This window comes from Sardina pilchardus, chromosome 7, assembly GCF_963854185.1.
Source record: "Sardina pilchardus chromosome 7, fSarPil1.1, whole genome shotgun sequence".
NCBI lineage: Eukaryota > Metazoa > Chordata > Actinopteri > Clupeiformes > Clupeidae > Sardina > Sardina pilchardus.
Genome location: NC_085000.1, coordinates 1,689,037 through 1,708,027, shown reverse-complemented (window position 1 = coordinate 1,708,027; position 18,991 = coordinate 1,689,037). Strand labels below are relative to the sequence as shown.

At 42.4% G+C, this 18,991-nt stretch overlaps 1 protein-coding gene across 4 annotated transcripts in view; it reads right to left on the bottom strand.

Moving 5' to 3' along the window:
• Positions 1–1,526: 1,526 nt before the first annotated feature.
• Positions 1,527–18,991, bottom strand: part of LOC134087065 (inactive dipeptidyl peptidase 10) — a 47,635-nt gene continuing 30,170 nt past the window's right edge. For 3 of the 4 annotated variants that reach the window (XM_062540270.1, XM_062540272.1, XM_062540273.1), the window contains 17 exons: positions 17,102–17,256; positions 16,892–16,989; positions 16,423–16,546; positions 15,967–16,008; positions 15,730–15,834; positions 14,962–15,053; positions 13,937–13,984; positions 12,776–12,894; positions 12,622–12,669; positions 10,065–10,163; positions 8,655–8,721; positions 7,686–7,883; positions 7,536–7,590; positions 6,998–7,097; positions 5,167–5,225; positions 4,173–4,245; positions 1,527–3,416 (listed from right to left, as the gene is read on the bottom strand). In XM_062540270.1, the coding sequence (XP_062396254.1) occupies positions 3,196–3,416; positions 4,173–4,245; positions 5,167–5,225; positions 6,998–7,097; positions 7,536–7,590; positions 7,686–7,883; positions 8,655–8,721; positions 10,065–10,163; positions 12,622–12,669; positions 12,776–12,894; positions 13,937–13,984; positions 14,962–15,053; positions 15,730–15,834; positions 15,967–16,008; positions 16,423–16,546; positions 16,892–16,989; positions 17,102–17,256 (1,703 nt within the window). In that variant the 3' untranslated portion in view covers positions 1,527–3,195. The remainder of the gene's footprint in view (positions 3,417–4,172; positions 4,246–5,166; positions 5,226–6,997; positions 7,098–7,535; positions 7,591–7,685; positions 7,884–8,654; positions 8,722–10,064; positions 10,164–12,621; positions 12,670–12,775; positions 12,895–13,936; positions 13,985–14,961; positions 15,054–15,729; positions 15,835–15,966; positions 16,009–16,422; positions 16,547–16,891; positions 16,990–17,101; positions 17,257–18,991) is intronic. The other variant, XM_062540271.1, reaches the window with a different exon arrangement.

The window sequence follows — 18,991 nt, the reverse complement described above, 5'->3', positions numbered from 1 at the left end:
CCTGCTGTAACTCGTCTGATAGATCGAAAACCTCTGAAATTGTTAACGTTCGTTTTTAATATTATTATTATGTGTACTTGCCTTTAGGTAATGCTTTACCATATCAAACAGTAGGCTACCGTAGGCTACACGCATTTTCACTGATCTTGCGAATGACTCTCCGTCATGGTTTTCGTGCAGGCTCACTCAGCTTCTTATCCAAACATTACGGGCGAACGTTAGCTTCCCTACAACCGACATGCTAAAATACTTCTTTACGGGAAACCAACGTAATATACGGGGAAGAAGTGAATTAATTTTGCCTTCGATACCCTATATAGAATACACAGAAGCTATAAGGGAGACAAAGGGCACATGTTACATGAAGTTATGGGATCGCAAAAAAATCTGAAATCTATGGCCGTCCAAGGGAGTTAGCAGAGCGTTGATCACCAGCTCATTTCGTGTTTCTACTTCCGGGAATATGCCTGCCCCCTTGATCTTTGCTGCACTACTTCCTGGAGGGGGTGCAACGAAGAGCAGTGAAAGCGCGGAATTCTGGGAATTGTTGCCTTTTATTGAAATGCGCCAAAAATACATTTTCGGCTTTTTCTCCCATCTCAGATGAAAATGAGGGAATTATCCATGACCATTCTATAGTATGACTGGGTTTCTAACCATATAAAGCTTAATGCCAATGGGTGAAATGCTTCTTTAACGTTAACTCAAGGAGAAACAGCGAATCAACAGTGAACAAAATCTAGCAAGCAGGAGAACGTTAAAATAAAATTTTCGGAATCGGCGCTGTTGTGTGTAAAAGATAAGTTAGAGACGCCAAGACCCGCCTTCCATTGCTTCTGATTTGTTTATATTGCGTGATGCCTTCCGTGGTTGGTTAGATTTAGGCACAAAGGACTGATGGATTGGTTATTGCGGTCAGTCAATCAGAGTTGCTCGAACCACGGCAAGGGAATTAGCCCTTTTCACGTGATGTCAGACGAAGCGTTGCTGGGTATCCTCCGGCATGTCCAGCCGCCAAATACTACAGAAGAAGAAGAAGAAGTATTCATGGGTTTCATCAGGTCCCTTTCCACAGGTGTATACAATGAATCAAGCACCTTGATTATCAATGCAGACTGCATGGTGCTTGATTGTATACACTTGTGGAAAGGGACCTGATGAAACCCATGAATACTTCTTCTTCTTCTTCTGTAGTATTTGGCGGCTGGACATGCCGGAGGATACCCAGCAACGCTTCGTCTGATATCACCGTGAAAAGGGCTAATAGAAGGACCAAAGTTTATTATCATAAAAAATAAATAGGCTTACATAGGGCACTGAATGGGGAAATATTTTGCGTGAGAAATGTCAAGTATGGCAAGTGTTGGCAGCCCTGAATTGATTAAGATTTTAAAAGTATGTTCACATATCCATGTAGGCCTACTTGTTTACATTATCAGCTACATTTTGTTCAGTATACGTAGGCTATGTTAGCTTGTTGTACATGTCCACGGTGTAGTCCAAAATAAGTGTTGAAAGTCCATGTCAAACATATAGACTCAGTAGTTTATTCAAAAATCATATAAGAAACTATAAGACAAGAAAAATACAACAACAAAATAACACCAAGGCTCTGGGGCATTCAGTAGGTTAAAAAAGACTACATGCAGTCCACCATTTTGTCTTAGGTCTGGCTGGATGTTCACAGGGTTCTGAGAAGCCTCTTGGACCTACAGTGCATTCTTAAGTACATAGCCTACTGTAGTCTTCATTGGGTGCGTCACAATTCTCTATTTTTTTCACGACTTTACCAAAATCACTGTAGCAATACACATAGAAACACATCAAGGTAGGCCTACTGTATAGGTGTGAGTTGTATTGTTGTTAGCATAGGGCTACGCTATGGTAGGAAATGTTCGATGATAAGAGTCCCCTCACATAGGCTAGTCGTGCTCATTTGCTGTGGAGAGTTGTTTGACAAACATCACTGCTCACTGGAAGACACCACTATGCTTTTCTTTAACAGATTGATTGATTGCTTGCTTGCTTGATAATGGGTTAATTTTTGACAAATCTGTGGGCTATTGCTGATAGCCATATCATTAGCCTATATTTATCAATTCACTGCCAGTATGTTTTAATTGCTTATTTGTGTAATATTACCGGTATTACAATAATTTACAGTACCAAAGGCAGCACATTTTTACCAATAGACATGCGGTTAGCCTGGAAGTTCTCTGAGCAATCAAATACATTGGTAGCCATTGTTAATATTGATTAGGACTACACTACATGTTAATATCCCAGAAAATGATAGAGATGGAGAAACAAGGTCATTAAGCTCGCATAGTTGAGAAATACCACTATTAGTGAAATATTTGGTCATTTATGCTTGGCACATTTTGTTTCAGATCATATAAATTATATGCACAAAAGAAATGGCTTGAATGGCAAGAGTAAAACCCTTTAATGACTCTTGGACGGCATGAATGATTCATACCAACTGACTGATACGTATGGGACTTGGTGACTAGCTTTAGTAGGCTACTTCATAATAGCCCATACAGTTCCAACATGTTCTGGTTGTTATGAAAAACGCTGGAGGAAGTGCTTATTTTGGATGTTCACAGTAAAATAACTTATGCTGGTGCTGGTACTAACCTAGAGGGGAGTTCATACAGATTTGATAAGAAATCACGTAGACATACAGTATTAATAAACTATGTCCAATCTGAACCTCTTGGATGTATTGGAACAGACAGCATTATGCTATGGGGTTTCCTATTTCATGCAGCCATTGTGGTCATGCATACCCATACATGTGTGCTTATGTGGAAGACCACTTTAACAAGACCTGGGCCTTTTTCTTTTCCATTCACATTCACACATGCACACGCATACGCACACGCACACACACAAGCATAAATACAAACACACACACACACACACACACACACATACACACACACACACACACACACACACACACACACACACACACACACACACAAATGAGTGAAATGGCACCCCCCAGTGAGGTGACCGGCTCATGATCACTGCATCCTGTCCCAGAGGAGGTCCAGTTAAGTAGTTCACCCTTCGCCTCCAGTAAGATGGTGGCAGCTTTTGAGGGACGTGGCCTGCCCTGACTTAGTCTCTCTGGGGGTTTTGGGCAGGGGGATTAGGAGAGGGTTAAAGGGGGGCGTTGGCACTCAGTCAGTCTTCCTCCTCATCCTCGTCCTCCTCCTCATAGTTGTGGGTCGGGTCGGGCTTGAGGCAGTTGTGCAAGTAGTGGACGAGCGTGCGGCTCTGGTGCTGGAGGCTGCGGGCCTCCCGCAGTGTGTGGCCCTCATCAGGGTACAGCTGAAGGGAGTAGTTGCCCTCCACCTTCACCAGCCGGCTCAACAGCTCAGCGCTGTGCTGGAAGTGGACTCGGGCTGCGCACACACACACATACACACATACGCACACACACACATACATGAACATACAGATATGAAGCAGAAAGAAAACATGAGCTTGTTTTTTGAACATAGAGGTACCACAACACACACACACACACTCACACAGAGAAACTGTAGCCTACAGAAAAATTAAACGTATGTCTAAACTGATCTATTATAAAATCAACTTACAGAAAATGCTTTTATTACACATAAATTACACATTAAAGGTATACTATGCAACGTTTTTCAGTTAATCAATTCGTTCCATACTGTTATATATGATTAAATGAGTCATTACCGGTCAAACAGTGTTTTTTTTGGCCGCTCTAGTGGTCTGTAGCGGTAAAACCACACTTGCAACTTCAGGAGACACCGGGTACGCACCCATGCTCTACTCCAGGAAGTGTCATGTAAAGTCTCATGAAAAGGCACGGCAGACTGATCGATTGAGGAGTTTTGTCAAATATACACGCTAAAGCTGTAGGGGAAGCTCTGCCGAGAAATATGCAAGCATAAAACGAGCGAAAATGAAAAGTGAAAGCGAAACCGGCGATGAAATCCTGCATAGTATACCTTTAAAACTTAATAATCCTACTCTTAATCCCACTCATTCAAGAACATTTCCTGTTTTGCTGGGGGCACATGCAGGAAATCAATGACGATAATATTTCCTCTCTATTGCAGCCACTTCTCCTCTGATTAAAAATCATTGATTTTAGCTTTTTTTTTTAAATTCACAGTGCTTACCATCTGCTGTTCCATGCAGTAGAAGAAGCTGCTCGTTTTTTAATTTGGTGGAATCCTCTAAGAGTGAGGCTGCCTGCAGAGACACAGCAATCACACAAACAGCATGAACTAAGAGGCTGTCGTAAAGGGCCATGAAACCACTCTCACTTTATGGACTGTCATAAGTCACAAGCGACACTGTGAAATCTTAGTCGGAGTCAGACAATATCGTCTGTCTGTCTGTGTGCACTTGCAATGCAGCAGTGCAATAGTATGGTGGCCCTGAAGTGCAAAACACAACACAAATAAGACAACACAACACAAATAAGACAACACAACACAAATGTGTGTGATTTGCCGTTGTGTTTTCTCTTTTTGTGTTGTGTTGTGTGATTTGCCGTTGTGTTTTCTCTTTTTGTGTTGTGTTGTCTCTTTTTGTGTTGTGTTGTGTGATTTGCTGTTGTGTTGTGCACTCCGGGGCCGTGTTTTCTCTTTTTGTGTTGTGTTGTCTCTTTTTGTGTTGTGTTGTGTGATTTGCCGTTGTGTTGTGCACTTCGAGGCCGTTTTTTCTCTTCTTTGTGTTGTGTTGTCTCTTTTTGTGTTGTGTTGTGCACTTTGGGGCCGTGATTTCTCTCTTTGTGTTGTGTTGTCTTATTTGTGTTGTGTTTTGCACTTCAGGGCCACCGTACAATAGACCTAGGCACAGACAGTTAAAAGTACGTACAGTATGTATATCTTATGGTTATGGCTATAGTATTTTTGTCCAAAGCAACTTAACAGTGTGTGGACACTAGAGTTAAAAATGTTAAAAGAGTTAAACAAGTTAAAGCCTATATTCAGCATAATAGTAATAAGAACAACAATCAATATCGATATCAATAGTGAATATCAACAATATGTCCGTGTAATGCATGCATGAGTGAGCATGTACTTGTGCTTGCCCTTGCTCTGTGTCATCAGAGAATGTGAATGTGTATGCGGCATTGTGAAAGTTAATTTGAAAGAGACTCTTTACCACATAAGCATGGTCCTCCTTATCAGGGAGCCCTAGATACCGCTCTGAAAAAGCAGCACCTGCACACACAAACGGGTCATTGCTACTTTGTACATGCTCTATGAAAACTGACGCCATATTTTTATATTATATCGATATGGTAACACTTTACTTGACGGGTTCATTCATAACATTCATAACAGCTGTAATGAACTGCACATGAAGCATTCATGACTGATTCATGAAACGTGACTCAACATTCATACCAACACTTTCATCAATCAATCAATCAAATTTTATTTATATAGCACATTTCATATGGCATACATAGACTCAATGTGCTTTGAATGAAAAGGAAAATATACATATATGACCACACACTCACGCACACGCACACACACACACACATGTATATATGGACACACAAAATGGTTAAAAATAAGAATAAAAGCAGCACTGGAAAAAGAACAATTCAATAAAAAAGAATAAAAAAATAAAAACACTATGCCAAGATGAGAACATCCATACAACTCACTTGTTAAAAGAGTTAAGCAAGAGCACATAAAATAATCTATTCGGAGGGGCAAAATAAAAGACATAACTCAAACAAAGGCTTGCGAAAATAAATATGTTTTAAGACCCTTTTTAAAAGAGAAAGTAGATTGAGCTAACCTTAATTCCAAAGGAAGAGAATTCCACAGAGTAGGGGCACAATAGCTAAAAGCACCATGTGCCACGTTTGTGTTGATTCTGGGGACTGACAGGAGACTTTTATTGGATGATCTTAGACAACGAGTTGGAAGATAGTGTGAGATCATGTCAGAAATGTAGGTTGGAATGAATATGGAAGACAAAACGACAAAAAATTGTCAAAATAAAAGTAACCAATCTAGTAATCCATATACAGGGTATTATGAATCCCCTCCAGCGTTTGGAAACATCTCATGAATAGTCTACTTCAAATGTCACTTTTACTATACAAGTTGTGAAGTATTCATCATACTGGGAAGTGAACTAGAATACTTTCCATTTGTGGACCTCTGAATGGTTGGACATTCCTGTTTTATCTATTTATAGACAATTTTGCATTCTTCAGAGGTTACTATCATAAAATAAACAAACAGACAAACTAAATTCTCCTGGACACTGGACTTTCCTGTTGACTAAGATGTTACATGATCAGGTTGGCTACAACAAAAAAGACAGCAATGCTCCTTTGCGATTGTTGGACTTTTATTTTGACACGTTTTTGACGTTTTGTCTTCCACATTCATGAAAGGGTTGGTATGAATGTTGAGTCATGCTTCATGAAACAGTCATGAATGCTTCATGTGCAGTTCATGACAGCTGTTATGAATGTGTTATGAACGAACCCGTCAAGTAAAGTGTTACCTATGATATTATACGGTATATGTATTAGCCGCATTGTGTTTAAGTCGCAGGACAGTGTTCATGCAAGTAAAAAGAAACAAAACCATATTAACACCATATTAATCGCCCTCTTGTATAAGAAATTTAGCAAAATCAATGTATAAGCCGCGGCTAATAGTTGAGAAATTACGGTATTATATTAAGAAACATGTATAATGGATCCTAGTCTGCCTCTGTACTCTGCTGCTGAGGATATATCCTTTTATATTGCAGCAGGCAGCGTTCAGGTATAATCTCTGTGGCCCTCTATCTGCCACTGAGTAGGCACTGAGTCTAATTAAGGCAGAGGTGGGCTGAAAGTCCTGTGTATGGCAGAGCACCAGCAGCAGGCTGGAGAGGAGAGGTCAGGGCGAATGGGACAGATCTATCTTATCTGTATGCCACAGGGGGCGCACTGAGGTGAAACAGAGTGATGGCTCACTATAGAGTTTGAAGTCCGTAATGGGGGCCACAGCGACCCCACACTTGAAGAGTTGATTGGTGCCAGCCAGCATTTTCAGGGTCAGATAGCCTCCAAAAGCCTGTTGGAAGATGACAATGTATAAAGTCAATGGAGACGAGAACCCTTTTTTTACTACTGAATGTTGCCTATTTTGATGTTGCATTAATGGTTTATGGGTTTGGACAGCAGCAAATGCTTTGTGTGTTTTTCATATACTGTGAGCTACAGGATGGCAAAACTATCCTTTGGGATGAATATCGATCTGTCTGTGTGTGTGTGTGTGTGTGTGTGTGTGTGTGTGGGTGTGTGTGGGTGTGTGTCTGTATCTGTATCTGTCTTTCTGTCTGTCTGTCTGTCTGTCTATCCATCCATCCATCCATCTATCTATTTATATGTCGGACTCAGATCTACTGTATCTGTCTGTCTATCTGTCAGTGCTATAATTCAAATGTTCAATTATATAGTGTGTGTATTTTACTTTTCAAACTCTGCCTGAGGCAATAAGTAGATACTGTACCTTTCCATAAAGAGCCACTCTTCTGCTATCAATATAAGGCAACCGCATCAACCACCTGCAACAGAGAAATAAACGCAGCATGGCGCTCTACTAAACTTATTTCACCCTTCTAGACCAAATTAAGAACTCTCTGCTGACGACATGACTCACTCCACCACTCCGAGCTGGTCCTTGATCCTGAGTGGCCCGGGTTTGCGAGCGTCCAGCAGGCCCCCTGCCTTCTGCCCTCTGGCCCCCCTACTCCTGCCGTCCACCCAGGCCAGGGCCATGCTGTGGGAACTGGACAGCACCTGCGGCCAGTCCAGAGAGAACTCTTCCGTCACCAGCTGACTGCCTGGACTACCGTCACTGTGAGAGGGAGAGAGAGAGAGAGAGAGAGAGCAAGAGACAGAATAGAGACAAAGAGAGAGAGAGATGGAGAGATAGACACATATAATATCACATATTGTTTTATGATTCTATGCTGTTTTATGTTCTGATGTTTTCTAGACATATATTATCATTATAGAATATTGTTTGCTTTGGCAACACTTTCCTCATGGTCATGCCAAAGCTTTTTGAATAGAATTTTAATTGAATTGAGAGAGAGAGAGAGACAGAGAGAGAGAAATGGAAGAAAGAAAGAAGAAAGATGATGAAGCAGAAAACAGCAAATCCAGAACAGGAAGAAAGCAGCAGAGGAAAGAGTACGCAGACACAACGCTGGTACGCCGGTGGAGATTTATGGTTTAATACTGTCTCTAAACTTTCTCAGCAACTCAGATGATCAAAACCTCACCGATCAATCCGGGAGGGAACTAGGAGCTATTGAAATAGAGTCAAACATTCAACACAATGCCAACAAATGTGTCTTGTGCCCACAGCAGAGTAGCTCACATCACTTAATGCCAACTATAATCTAATCAATGTACTGACTCACCTTCTCTGTTACCCTCCCAAATAGCCCTCACCAGGTGCACCAACAGCATAAGCTGCAACACACTGCTGCTCACTGATGCAGCTCAGAGTAATTTTTTTGTTCATTTAGTTTTAAGGGAGAGCAGGGAGCCATTGTCTTAAAAAGAACAGGAAAATACTGGGTTTTATATCGTGAATATGGAGATGGAGGGCTGAGCTTACACAATAACCAGGAGAGGGAGCAGGTCTGCCTCGTAGCCTCTGGGCAAGGAGAGCTTGATGTGCAAATCTGTAATGGGAAAAAAAACAAAGACATAAAAACAAAGAAATAAAAAGTGAAGCAGAGGAACGTCGAAGACTCATCCTCCATCATGGGGGGGGGGGGGGCAAGAGGGATGCTTATTGAGGCCGCAGATGGGTGCTTGTGTTTAGGAACTCATCAGTATTCCAGCTCCAATCTCCAAAGGGGCTCTTAAGCACGGCTAAATGAGTTCCCCTGAGCCGCCCGCATGCCTACGCACTACACACACACACACACAAACACACCCTTGCGCGCACACAGACACACACACACTCTCACACATATACACACACATACTGACCCTCAGGCCCTGACCCACAGCAGCTAAGAAATTAGAGAGTGACTATCCTTTCCACACACATGGACCCACATATGCACCTTTGAATGAACAAAGCATACTGCATATCCATAAAAATGTAGACACACAAACACACACACCCCCCCCCTCTCCCCGACACACACACACCTATCAGACACAGACACACATACCCTCACACACACATACCCTCTGAGACAGCAGGGATCTAAGTTCCCTGTCAAGTCAAGTCAAGTCAGTTATATTGTCAATACTTCACATGTGTTATACATACAAAGGAATCGGAATTACGTTCCCCGCTATCCCATGCGTAGACATACATCCAGACAAGACAGAACATGACACCACCAGGGCAGACAGGACATGACAACAGTAAGGTGCAGAGACATACAATAAAGTGCAAGACATACAATAAAGTGCAGACATACAATAAAGTGCAAGACATACAATAAAGTGCATAAATCCCCCCTGGATCTCATTAGTAAATTGAAACAGTTACACAATCAATAGCTAGACTTATCTTAAATTTGTCCTGATTTATTTTTTTTCCCAAGGAGAGCAATAATGTGCCCAATTTGTTTAGTGTCCCTAAAGGAAACTGGTTTGATAGGAAGGAAACTATTCTGATTCTCATGATTAGAATGATGTCTTCCAAATGTTTCTGGCTAGTAAAGGCTGCAAAATGAGTTGCACTTACTACTGACTTAGTACTTACTTACTTCCTTACTACTTACTACTTTCAGTCTTACTTCCAAATGACAAGACATATATGACAATTACTTTGTCAGTTTATTATATTAATAAAGGTGACTTTTTTGGTTTCTTTGGTTTGCTTGTTTCTGCTTTCTACTTATGACCCATATTATAGCAATTGGATGGAAAAATACATAAGTATGCCCCCACACACACACACACACACACACACACACATACACACACACAAACACAATGACATCTAAATCGTCACCACACTGACATGCCCATTTCCGTCCTGTGTCTGCGGAAACAGTCCTACCGTAGTTGTCAGATGAAAGCGTCTGGTACAGGGTTTCAGGAAGACGCTTGGCTCCGAGAGCAATAGCCAGTGGTGCATTGTCCTCCAGGACTGTGTATCCTAGAGACCACACACACATACACACCTACTGGAGAATGCCATACTGTATCCCCATTTCACCAGTGATGAGCAAGTTACTTACAAAATGTAGCTTAAACACTACTCTCTTGGGGGCATGAACATGTGTAGCACTGTGTATAGAGTGTGTAGAGTGTAGCACTGTAGCTGCCTGGAAGCTCTAACTGTAGGGTCCCACAACTTTATTTTTTTTCACACCGACAAGACTCATGACCTCAAGAATCGGAGATCTATGAAAAATGGCCAGATTTCTCCTTTAAAAGTAGCTTGCAGAGGGCTGTGACAATGTGTCGCCTCAGCAGCACATCGCACTATGGGTAGAGTGGGGGAAAACGCCACCGCGAGGTAAAACGCCCCCCGCCTGTTTCTCCCATTATAATCACTAGATGCAGTCAAGTTATATTTTTACTGTTGCCCTGCATCCCATTGACTACGGAGACACACATACTGTATATCCACTGTGAGGTTTACGCTCGCGACGTAGTTGAAGGAAGACTGATTTCATAGTAAAATGTCGTAATTTTCCGTGGTCAGTTAAGGAGTGTAGGCCATGTTAGTTTAGGTAAGGTGTACTTGGCTGCTGGTAAGCCTAATCTATGAATTAAATATAGTATCTTACAATTAATTTATTGCTTAACAGCTTGTCTGTTGATTTGGCTATTAATGTATGAAGCAAATAGTTTTTTTACGAGGGGGCATTTTACCCCACCCATGGGGGGCATTTTGCCCCACTGCTGGGGTAAAACGCCCCCTTTGTATACATTTTATTTTTGTTAAAAATCTAAAGAAATATAAAGTCTAGGCAGTTTTCATAGTTGGTTTATAATTAATGTCATTGCCACTTATAACCATGATAATAATTCAGAACACATTTAGCTTTTGTTTTCACAGTAATGCCACATTTTCCTTAAGGGGGGCGTTTTCCTTTTCCCCCACTCTACCCCTACTTTTTGAGTTTGATTTAATTATTGATTATTTAATGTCAATGTTCTGAATTATTTGTCCCGTGTTCATTGTGTTGGTGCGTTCCTTGGAGCGAGGACGTTGCTTAATATGTGATCATGGGCGTTTGGGGGTGGTCTATCTATGGTAAATGTGTGTGATGTTATCATTGTAGATGTCCGCCAGATAGGGGCGGTGTGCCCTTTTATGGGTGTTTAGACTTCGCCGGTGTTGGCGGAAGTAATTAATTAATTGGCCATTTAAACGCTAGCTTTCCTCTGTTCAGGGGTTCCTCGAAGTGTTTCGAGACGCGCGGTAAGAGGCTGCTGTGAGCCTTGCGTGCAGGTCTGCTTTTTGATAGTGGCATGTTGCCATTAAGAGACCTTAACTTTCGTGTTTGTTAAATGTTTGTTTGTCAATCTTTTTCATCTCACGTCGGGTACGACCGAGTGTCGAAATTATGGACTATATTTTTGATTGTTTTTAATCACGTTGTAAATAAAAACACCGTGGGCCCTCTTAAACCTGCTGTCTCGGCCTGATTTCTCCTTCGCCACTTGGCTATCCCACCACAAGGGCACTGTGGCTCGTGCCATGTACGGGTGCCCATGGGGACCCAGGTTGGAGTCCGACCTGCAGTCATTTCCCGATCCCATCCCATCTCTGTCTCCCACTTGCTTCCTGTCTCTCTCTACTGCCCTTTACAAATAAAGGCAAAAAAGCCCCAAAAAAGTAGTTTGCAGCTTAGTTCCCTACATTTTGCCCATCACGGCATTTTAACTTGTAAAGGTTGTCAGGGTTTTGGCAAAGAGGCATGAGAACATCACTCATGGTCTTGAAATAAAAACAATATCACATGCACTTAAGTTCAGAACCATTGAAGAGTGGTGCCCAGGGAATCATAGCGATGGCTATCAAAATATAAATTTCGATTTTCAGCCATTCAAATAATCAATAAAACACTATTAATTCATCAAAATGTTCTTGGTGTGTGTGTTTATTAAAGAAATTAAGTTTAATGATGCTGAAAAAGTTCCTCTCCTCATAGCCACAACTAGAGGGTCAGCAGCTCTCTTTTCTCTGGTGAATGTGTAAAAAACATTTAAAATTGACTGTCCAGGAATCTGTCAGTGTCTCACAAATGATTCTTTGGCATCTGTGGTCTGACACTGCCCTCTAGAGCCTACTGTATCCTGCTATGCCTGTCCAATGCCATAACCTTTTTTTTTAATACCTTCAATGTGCGAGTGGGAGAGGGAATTGACCCGGGCCGGATCTGAACCCAAGTCCCCGTGGGTTCGTGGGCCCGAATGTGGTATGGTGCTGTGGCCAGTCGCGCCACAGCGCCCCACAATACCATGACACTTTTGGGGTAAATCTCATCTGATTCTGTCTCTGCTATAGTCCTCAATCCTTTACACGTATGATGGAAAACCCCTTAGCATTCTCTCCCAGTCTAATCTTGGGCGCAGGAGAGTGTGTGCCTGTGTCCACTTACTGGAGGGGTCATTTGTGCCATGAGCAGTCACCTTAGGCACTCCAGGCCCTGTGAAGGTCACACAAATATATTATGTTAGTGAGAGAGGCCAACCATATCATGCATTTCCCATTCACTCTCCCATTACAGGACACACAAAGATCCTGGGCCTTACCCAAGCAGTGGAGGATGAAGTAGGTGAGATTAGGACTGAACTGGACTCGGAAGAAGTTACAGTCGTCTACGAGGCCACAGGTCAGGCATTGCCTCAGGAAAACGCCTCCTAACTCCGCACTGTACGAGACAAACGCCGACAAGGTCACAGGACCACAGGTAGACAGAGTATCTCACGCACAGGTTGATGAAGGATACAGCGCATCCACTTGGAATGCATGAGTGGGAGAGGTGGAGAGGGGTGCACTGTAATTCTCCTGAGACTTAAATAATGACCTGGACCTGATGCTGAGAAAGCCATTGTTCAAACTCTCATCTGCCCTTTTCGGAGAACTGTTTGCATAATGACTTTGACCTACAAATAACCGCCCTCATATCATTATGAAATGCCCAGGAGCTCCCGGGCCGGTCTGCAGTTAATCCCCATTTTAAAAACCCACTTTCTACTCCCCAGCATTCCTCCATCCCTGAGCCATAGCAATAAAACGCTAGTGAAAACCTAGCCAATGACAGAATAGGGAGCTGGGCGATCATAAATCAAAGGGGGCACCGATGACTTTCTCCCATCCAGGCAGCCTATGCCTCCATTGATTCGGACGCGCCACTGGCCCTATCTGCCATAAATGAATTAGGTGGGCCGCGAGCCTAGTGCTCCCCAAATAGGGAGAAAAATCTCTTTTCTGCCACGCCTTGTCCCTCTTCTAGCAAGAATATGAACACTATGGCCTTTTCCCTCAATTCAATTAAACTCAAGCCAAGTGAATCTAATTGATTTTAATGGCTTTCTAATATTCCGACAGATGTGTGTGTGTGAAGCCTTTGTCTGAGAATTAGAAGTACAGGATATCTGTTTTCTCCAGAATTTTCTGTGATAGATTAAATGAAGTCTGGATTAGGCAGATATTACACCAACCAAAGCAGGGCGACACGTTATGAAAACAGAAGATGAGTCGGTGCGCAAATACGGTCAGGCACATTCTGATGCAAATGTGCTGCAGAAATGGAACACAGGAGGAGATAGCCAGGCGTCATGGTGTGTGTGTGTGTGTGTGTGTGTGTGTGTGTGTGTGTGTGTGTGTGTGTGTGTGTGTGTGTGTGTGTGTGTGTGTGTGTGTGTGTGTGTGTTCAATTATGGATGAGATGCTGCAGCGTGGACCCTTACCTGTGTAAGTGTCGGCTCTGTCTGGATTCCTCCGTGCTCAGGAAGTAACTACAAGTAAAGACAGGGAGATAGACGTGATCTCAGATGGGCACAGTGTGCTACCTGCAGACTACAGAAGGATATTTTAACATTCCCCATGCCACTACACACGTGTCTGGTAGGAATAACATGTCCCATATGGGCTAACAAACATGGGTCATGTAGTTAATTCTACGCTGGGGACAAAGACTGCCATTTCAGAATACACAGAGATAATTTCTTCTGTCAGGTAAACAGATGATTCACTAACAACAATGTAGAACTTGATGTATACAAGAGGAAGTCAACACCAGCAGTTTTGCTTAGAGGAAACAATGGTTCTCCATATGGGTATGAAGGCAGGCAGAAACCATCTGGTGCATGCATCACATATACACGCCCCCCATTGCAGTGCTATGTACTTGCAGTCAGTGCGGCGCCAATGCAGAGGTGTCACAGACCTGACCTGAACCATCTTCACAAGTTTGCAGTTTGTAGAAAGTCACTTCTGTGAGAACATATGCTGGTGGGACTTTGGAGACTTTCAGTTCAGAAAATGTCCTCTGTTACAAGTTGCAGTCGATAACTAATGTGTGCGTGGGGTCATTGTTAAAGACTTTTTCCGTGCTGTCGCATTCAATGACCGAATCCTCTAAATGCCACCATGACTGTAATTTCAAAGGCGTATAATCTCATAGCACTTTAGTGTTATTATCTCATTCCCAGAAAGTCAATTAGCAACTCTACAATTACTGTCCATCACAGCTGATCTGAATTTAAATTAAAGTTCTGTTTTCTAATTAAATGTTGCCTCGCTTCCCAATAAACGGCGCTGACTTTTTTTCCCCTCCAGTTTCCTGGATTCAATGGCTCAGCATGACTTCTCGATAGGCACATAAAACAAGGACGTACAATGAAAAATGACTTTGTGGTCATTCAGCACTGCAGCTTCTCTAAGACGGTAAAACGCAGCGCCCTGATTTAAACACTTCCGAAGGCTCTCGTACATTTTCCCAGCTTCCTCGTCCAGCGCGCAGAGAGAGGTGACATCCCAGTTGCCCGATGTCAGGAAGCGAGGGGAAACAGATGAGAGAGCAGGCTGCACAAAGAGCAAATATGAGAGAGGAAAGGGAGAGAGTGACAGAGAAGAAAAAAGGGGAGAGAAAAACATTAATGCAGGAAATGAGAGTCGACGCTGAGATGCCATTAAAGATAAATTACAGAGGAGGAGAGGAGAAGGACAAGTGGAGAGTAAATGAAAAGTGAGGAAAGTAAAACAGATCAACTAAAAAAGACAGAAAATACACCGCCTGAATATAGAGAGAGAGCCTGAGTTTATAAATCAGAATATATATATGACCTGAATAGAGAGAGAGCCTGAGTTTATAAATTAGAAAATATACACAGCCTGAATATAGAGAGAAAGCCTGAGATTTGAAATCAGAAAATATATACAGTCTGAATATAGAGAATCTGAGTGTAGATCATGTAAGAAAAATTGTTAGAATAATATGTAAGCTGCAGAGACAAATGACCAGTGATGCAACTGGTACAGTTAGCGATGATAACTCATTGGTCTTGCATTTTTGTTCCTCTTCAGTCTGTCAGCTAAGGCACAGGTCTGGACCACATAGACAGTATTTAATGAATAAGACAGCAATGATACTATATATATATACATACTGTATATATTACGTTTCTGTAATGTATATCGTCATCATAGAGTGGACGTGTGGCTCACGCAGGCACATGATGCATTGCATCTGAGCACCCACCTGAGAGGATAGGCTTGCAATGTGGCGGAACTCCCCACGGGCTCCCTGCTTGGCAGGAAGTGTCAGGTAAAACACAGAGCCATCTGCTGAGAACAACGGCACCTCCTGCATGCAAAGCCATCAACATCAGTCAGGACACAGTATTGTTTTGACGGACAGCATTTTAGGGGTAAATATTTGTGATGTAAAAACTGTGTGGGTGCCATTGATAGGAAAGGACCAAACACTACAATGTACCTGCTGTTGAGTCTGCCAGAAGTCCACGGCCATTTTGTTTTTCTGGGGATGTAACGGGATAAGACAGAAGCTAAAAGACCCAAAAAGATACTAACACCTTTTTTTAAAGCTGAGATTGAGCAGACGCGACAGTATATGAAAAACCTTGCAGCCGTAACAAATGTAAAAATGAAATACTAAGAGAAGGGGAAGGGAGTGGAGAGAGGGATAGAGAGGAAGAAAGAGCGGGGGAGAGAGACAACAAGAGAGGGGAAGACTAAAGAAGATTAAAAAGTGAGGATGACCTTTAAAAGTTCAGTTGGACAAAAACCAGTTTCCAAGGGAGAAAGGAACTTAGACAATTCCCTCTGAATCCTTTATCTTACCCAGTTTAGCAGGCAGAATAGAGAGTGGGTAAAAATCTCCAAGAGCTAAGCAGCTTAATAGGCAGTTGATGCTGGACTTGTGTCCTCTCACCTCAGAGCAGGCCCCAGTAGTCGCCTCACAAACGGAGAGCACTGATTGGTTCTGGACCCGATTCAGCCAGCGCACAGCTAGCTGAGTGCTACTAATCCAGCTGACCATGGAGATGTAGCTGTCTCTGACACAAACAGACACAGATAGATTAAAAGGAACATATGAACACAAGAAAAAGGGCTCATTCATTTGTAATATTTATATTAATGTGTTTGAATTTTTGGGGAGCTGGGGAGAGTGCAGTTTTAAAGGCAGAAAGAGAGCAGGAGAAAATAAGACGAGAGAGGCAGATGATAGGTTTTAAATAAGATGAGAGAGTCAGATGCCGGGTTTAAAGAACTGCCATGACAATGTTTCAAAGAGAATTATTCAGCATTAATCAGATGCAGAGCACAGCTCAGTGCCATGACAGCACAATTAGGTCAACTCTCTATCTAAGTCTGGAGGGGGGTGCATCAGGGACGAGTACCTGGCCCGCTGAGAATCTGGAGGGATCATCTCCACTGTGTGAGCAGGCCCATAGAGATTCACCACAAAGAGCCTGACTGAGGAGATGTGAGAGCCTGCCTGTGGAAAGCACAGATGAAGGTATACTCAGAACATCTGACAGAAAAAGGAAACATTAAAAGGGAGCATCCTCCACAGCACATTTTATTATGGAATGGAAATGCGGCCTTGCCTTAGGGTATGGGTATAATATATTGGAAGGATATATTCCACCCAGAAAGTGAGGGATCTCCATTAGAGGTGTGGCAGAGTTGTTGATTGTGAGGTACGCCAGACGTGCACCATCTACCGACCACCAGAGAGCCTTATACGACAGCAAAACCTCCTCTGAAAGTTTTACAAGGGTTTACATTACAGAAAATCACATCTAACTCCACTGAAGGTTTAAAAGTTTTCAAAAAAGCAAACATATTGGGCCAATTGCTCTGTCAGTTAGCATTGCGCTAGCTGTGCTACGATTTAAAACCGTGCTCCTTAAAACGGAGGTTTTGGAGTTTAACACGCAGCTGCGCACGAAGTTTAACGTGATTGCTGTGTCAGAAATGAGACAGGATCAGCTGGTTCCTAGTTAAACTGGGGTTAAACTGCCTGGAAGCCGGAAGTAGGCTACGCTGTTTTGAGTTTTACCCCAGCAGATGCAGTCGTAATTCAACAGTCTTAACGCATTTCAGGATTTTGACGGGATACTTTTTATGACTCTTGTGGCTAAATGCGCTCTAAGTGCCAAAACACTTTGGAAATGTAAAGTGCATTTTAATAAAACGCAAATAATGTTGAAATATATCATGAAATAGTCTAGGCTACTTTTGTGGAAATCTGAATCTGAAATCTTATCCAGTATGCTATTTATAACATTAAATCAGTCAATCAATCAATTGTCACGAATTAAATAGAACATTACACGGAGGAGCAAAAATAAGCCTTTTAATCGCCACACTTCAGCCCAACTATGGACAAATTATGGGCACTAAACCCACATTCCATGGCTCCGTGCGCATTCCAGCCTTTACGAATCCATGTGGGACTATGTATTTTGTCAGCCTAAACAGGCCTACACCATGGCCAGGCAAAATGCATCTGTGCGGTGTAAGCTACATAATGTCACAACTGTCTTTAATGCCTTTGAAATGCATGTTAGTGTGTCGGATAGGGGCAGACGTTTTCAAATCATATTGCTCCCCGAGCGCCGCTGGTTGGTTGGTTCTCTCACGGGATGAAAAAAGTACCTATTCTATTCTATTCTATTCTATTCTATTCTATTCTATTCTATTCTATTCTATGCTATTCTATTCTATTCTATTCTATTCAGTCATTGAATAAATGAAAGCGCCTCCCGCAAACAGCGGGTGGAAATCCCTTTCAACGACATGAAACGTAATAGTGAACCTTCAAATATAATAATATTTCAGTGCCCAGTCTCTACATTTAGCAACATCACCAAACAGTCCAAAAGTAAATTAAACCCCAAACTAAACTGAAAACTACTGCTTTTAATAGCCTACCTACCGCATGTCTCTCTGGTCTCACAATAAAACGCACGCAACAAAAGCTCTTGCCTGGAAGTCTGCCTCAAAGAAATGCTTTGCACAGCCTAAGTAGCCTAAATAAAGACCATAATCGAGGGTTGATGGTACGATCTACCGTGCGTTAGGCTATTTCACGAATAGGCCTACTCGTTCTTTGTATATTTGTAGTTAGGCATTTGCCAACTTAAGCAACTGCTATCTTGTAGCCTTTATTGTTATACGTCCAAACTAGCCAACAGTGAGTGTATGTGTCGGTTTATGAAGCGTAAGCTGTCACTCTATCTTGCTATCCTGCAAACTATGGTTTAGTCTACCGCAAAACCATGTCCTTTCCGAGATTAGACTAACACGCATTAAATGCGCCCTCTAGTGGGTGATTTCAATTTCCTTGAAGACACAGCAATTGAGATCAAGGTAAAACGCAGCAGCAGGTTAAACGACAGGTGCGTATGACACAGCAATGGAGCTTAAGTCGTCACGTGACTTCTTGCGTCACCACCGAGTTTAAAACCGTGTTAAACTCCAAACTAGTGACA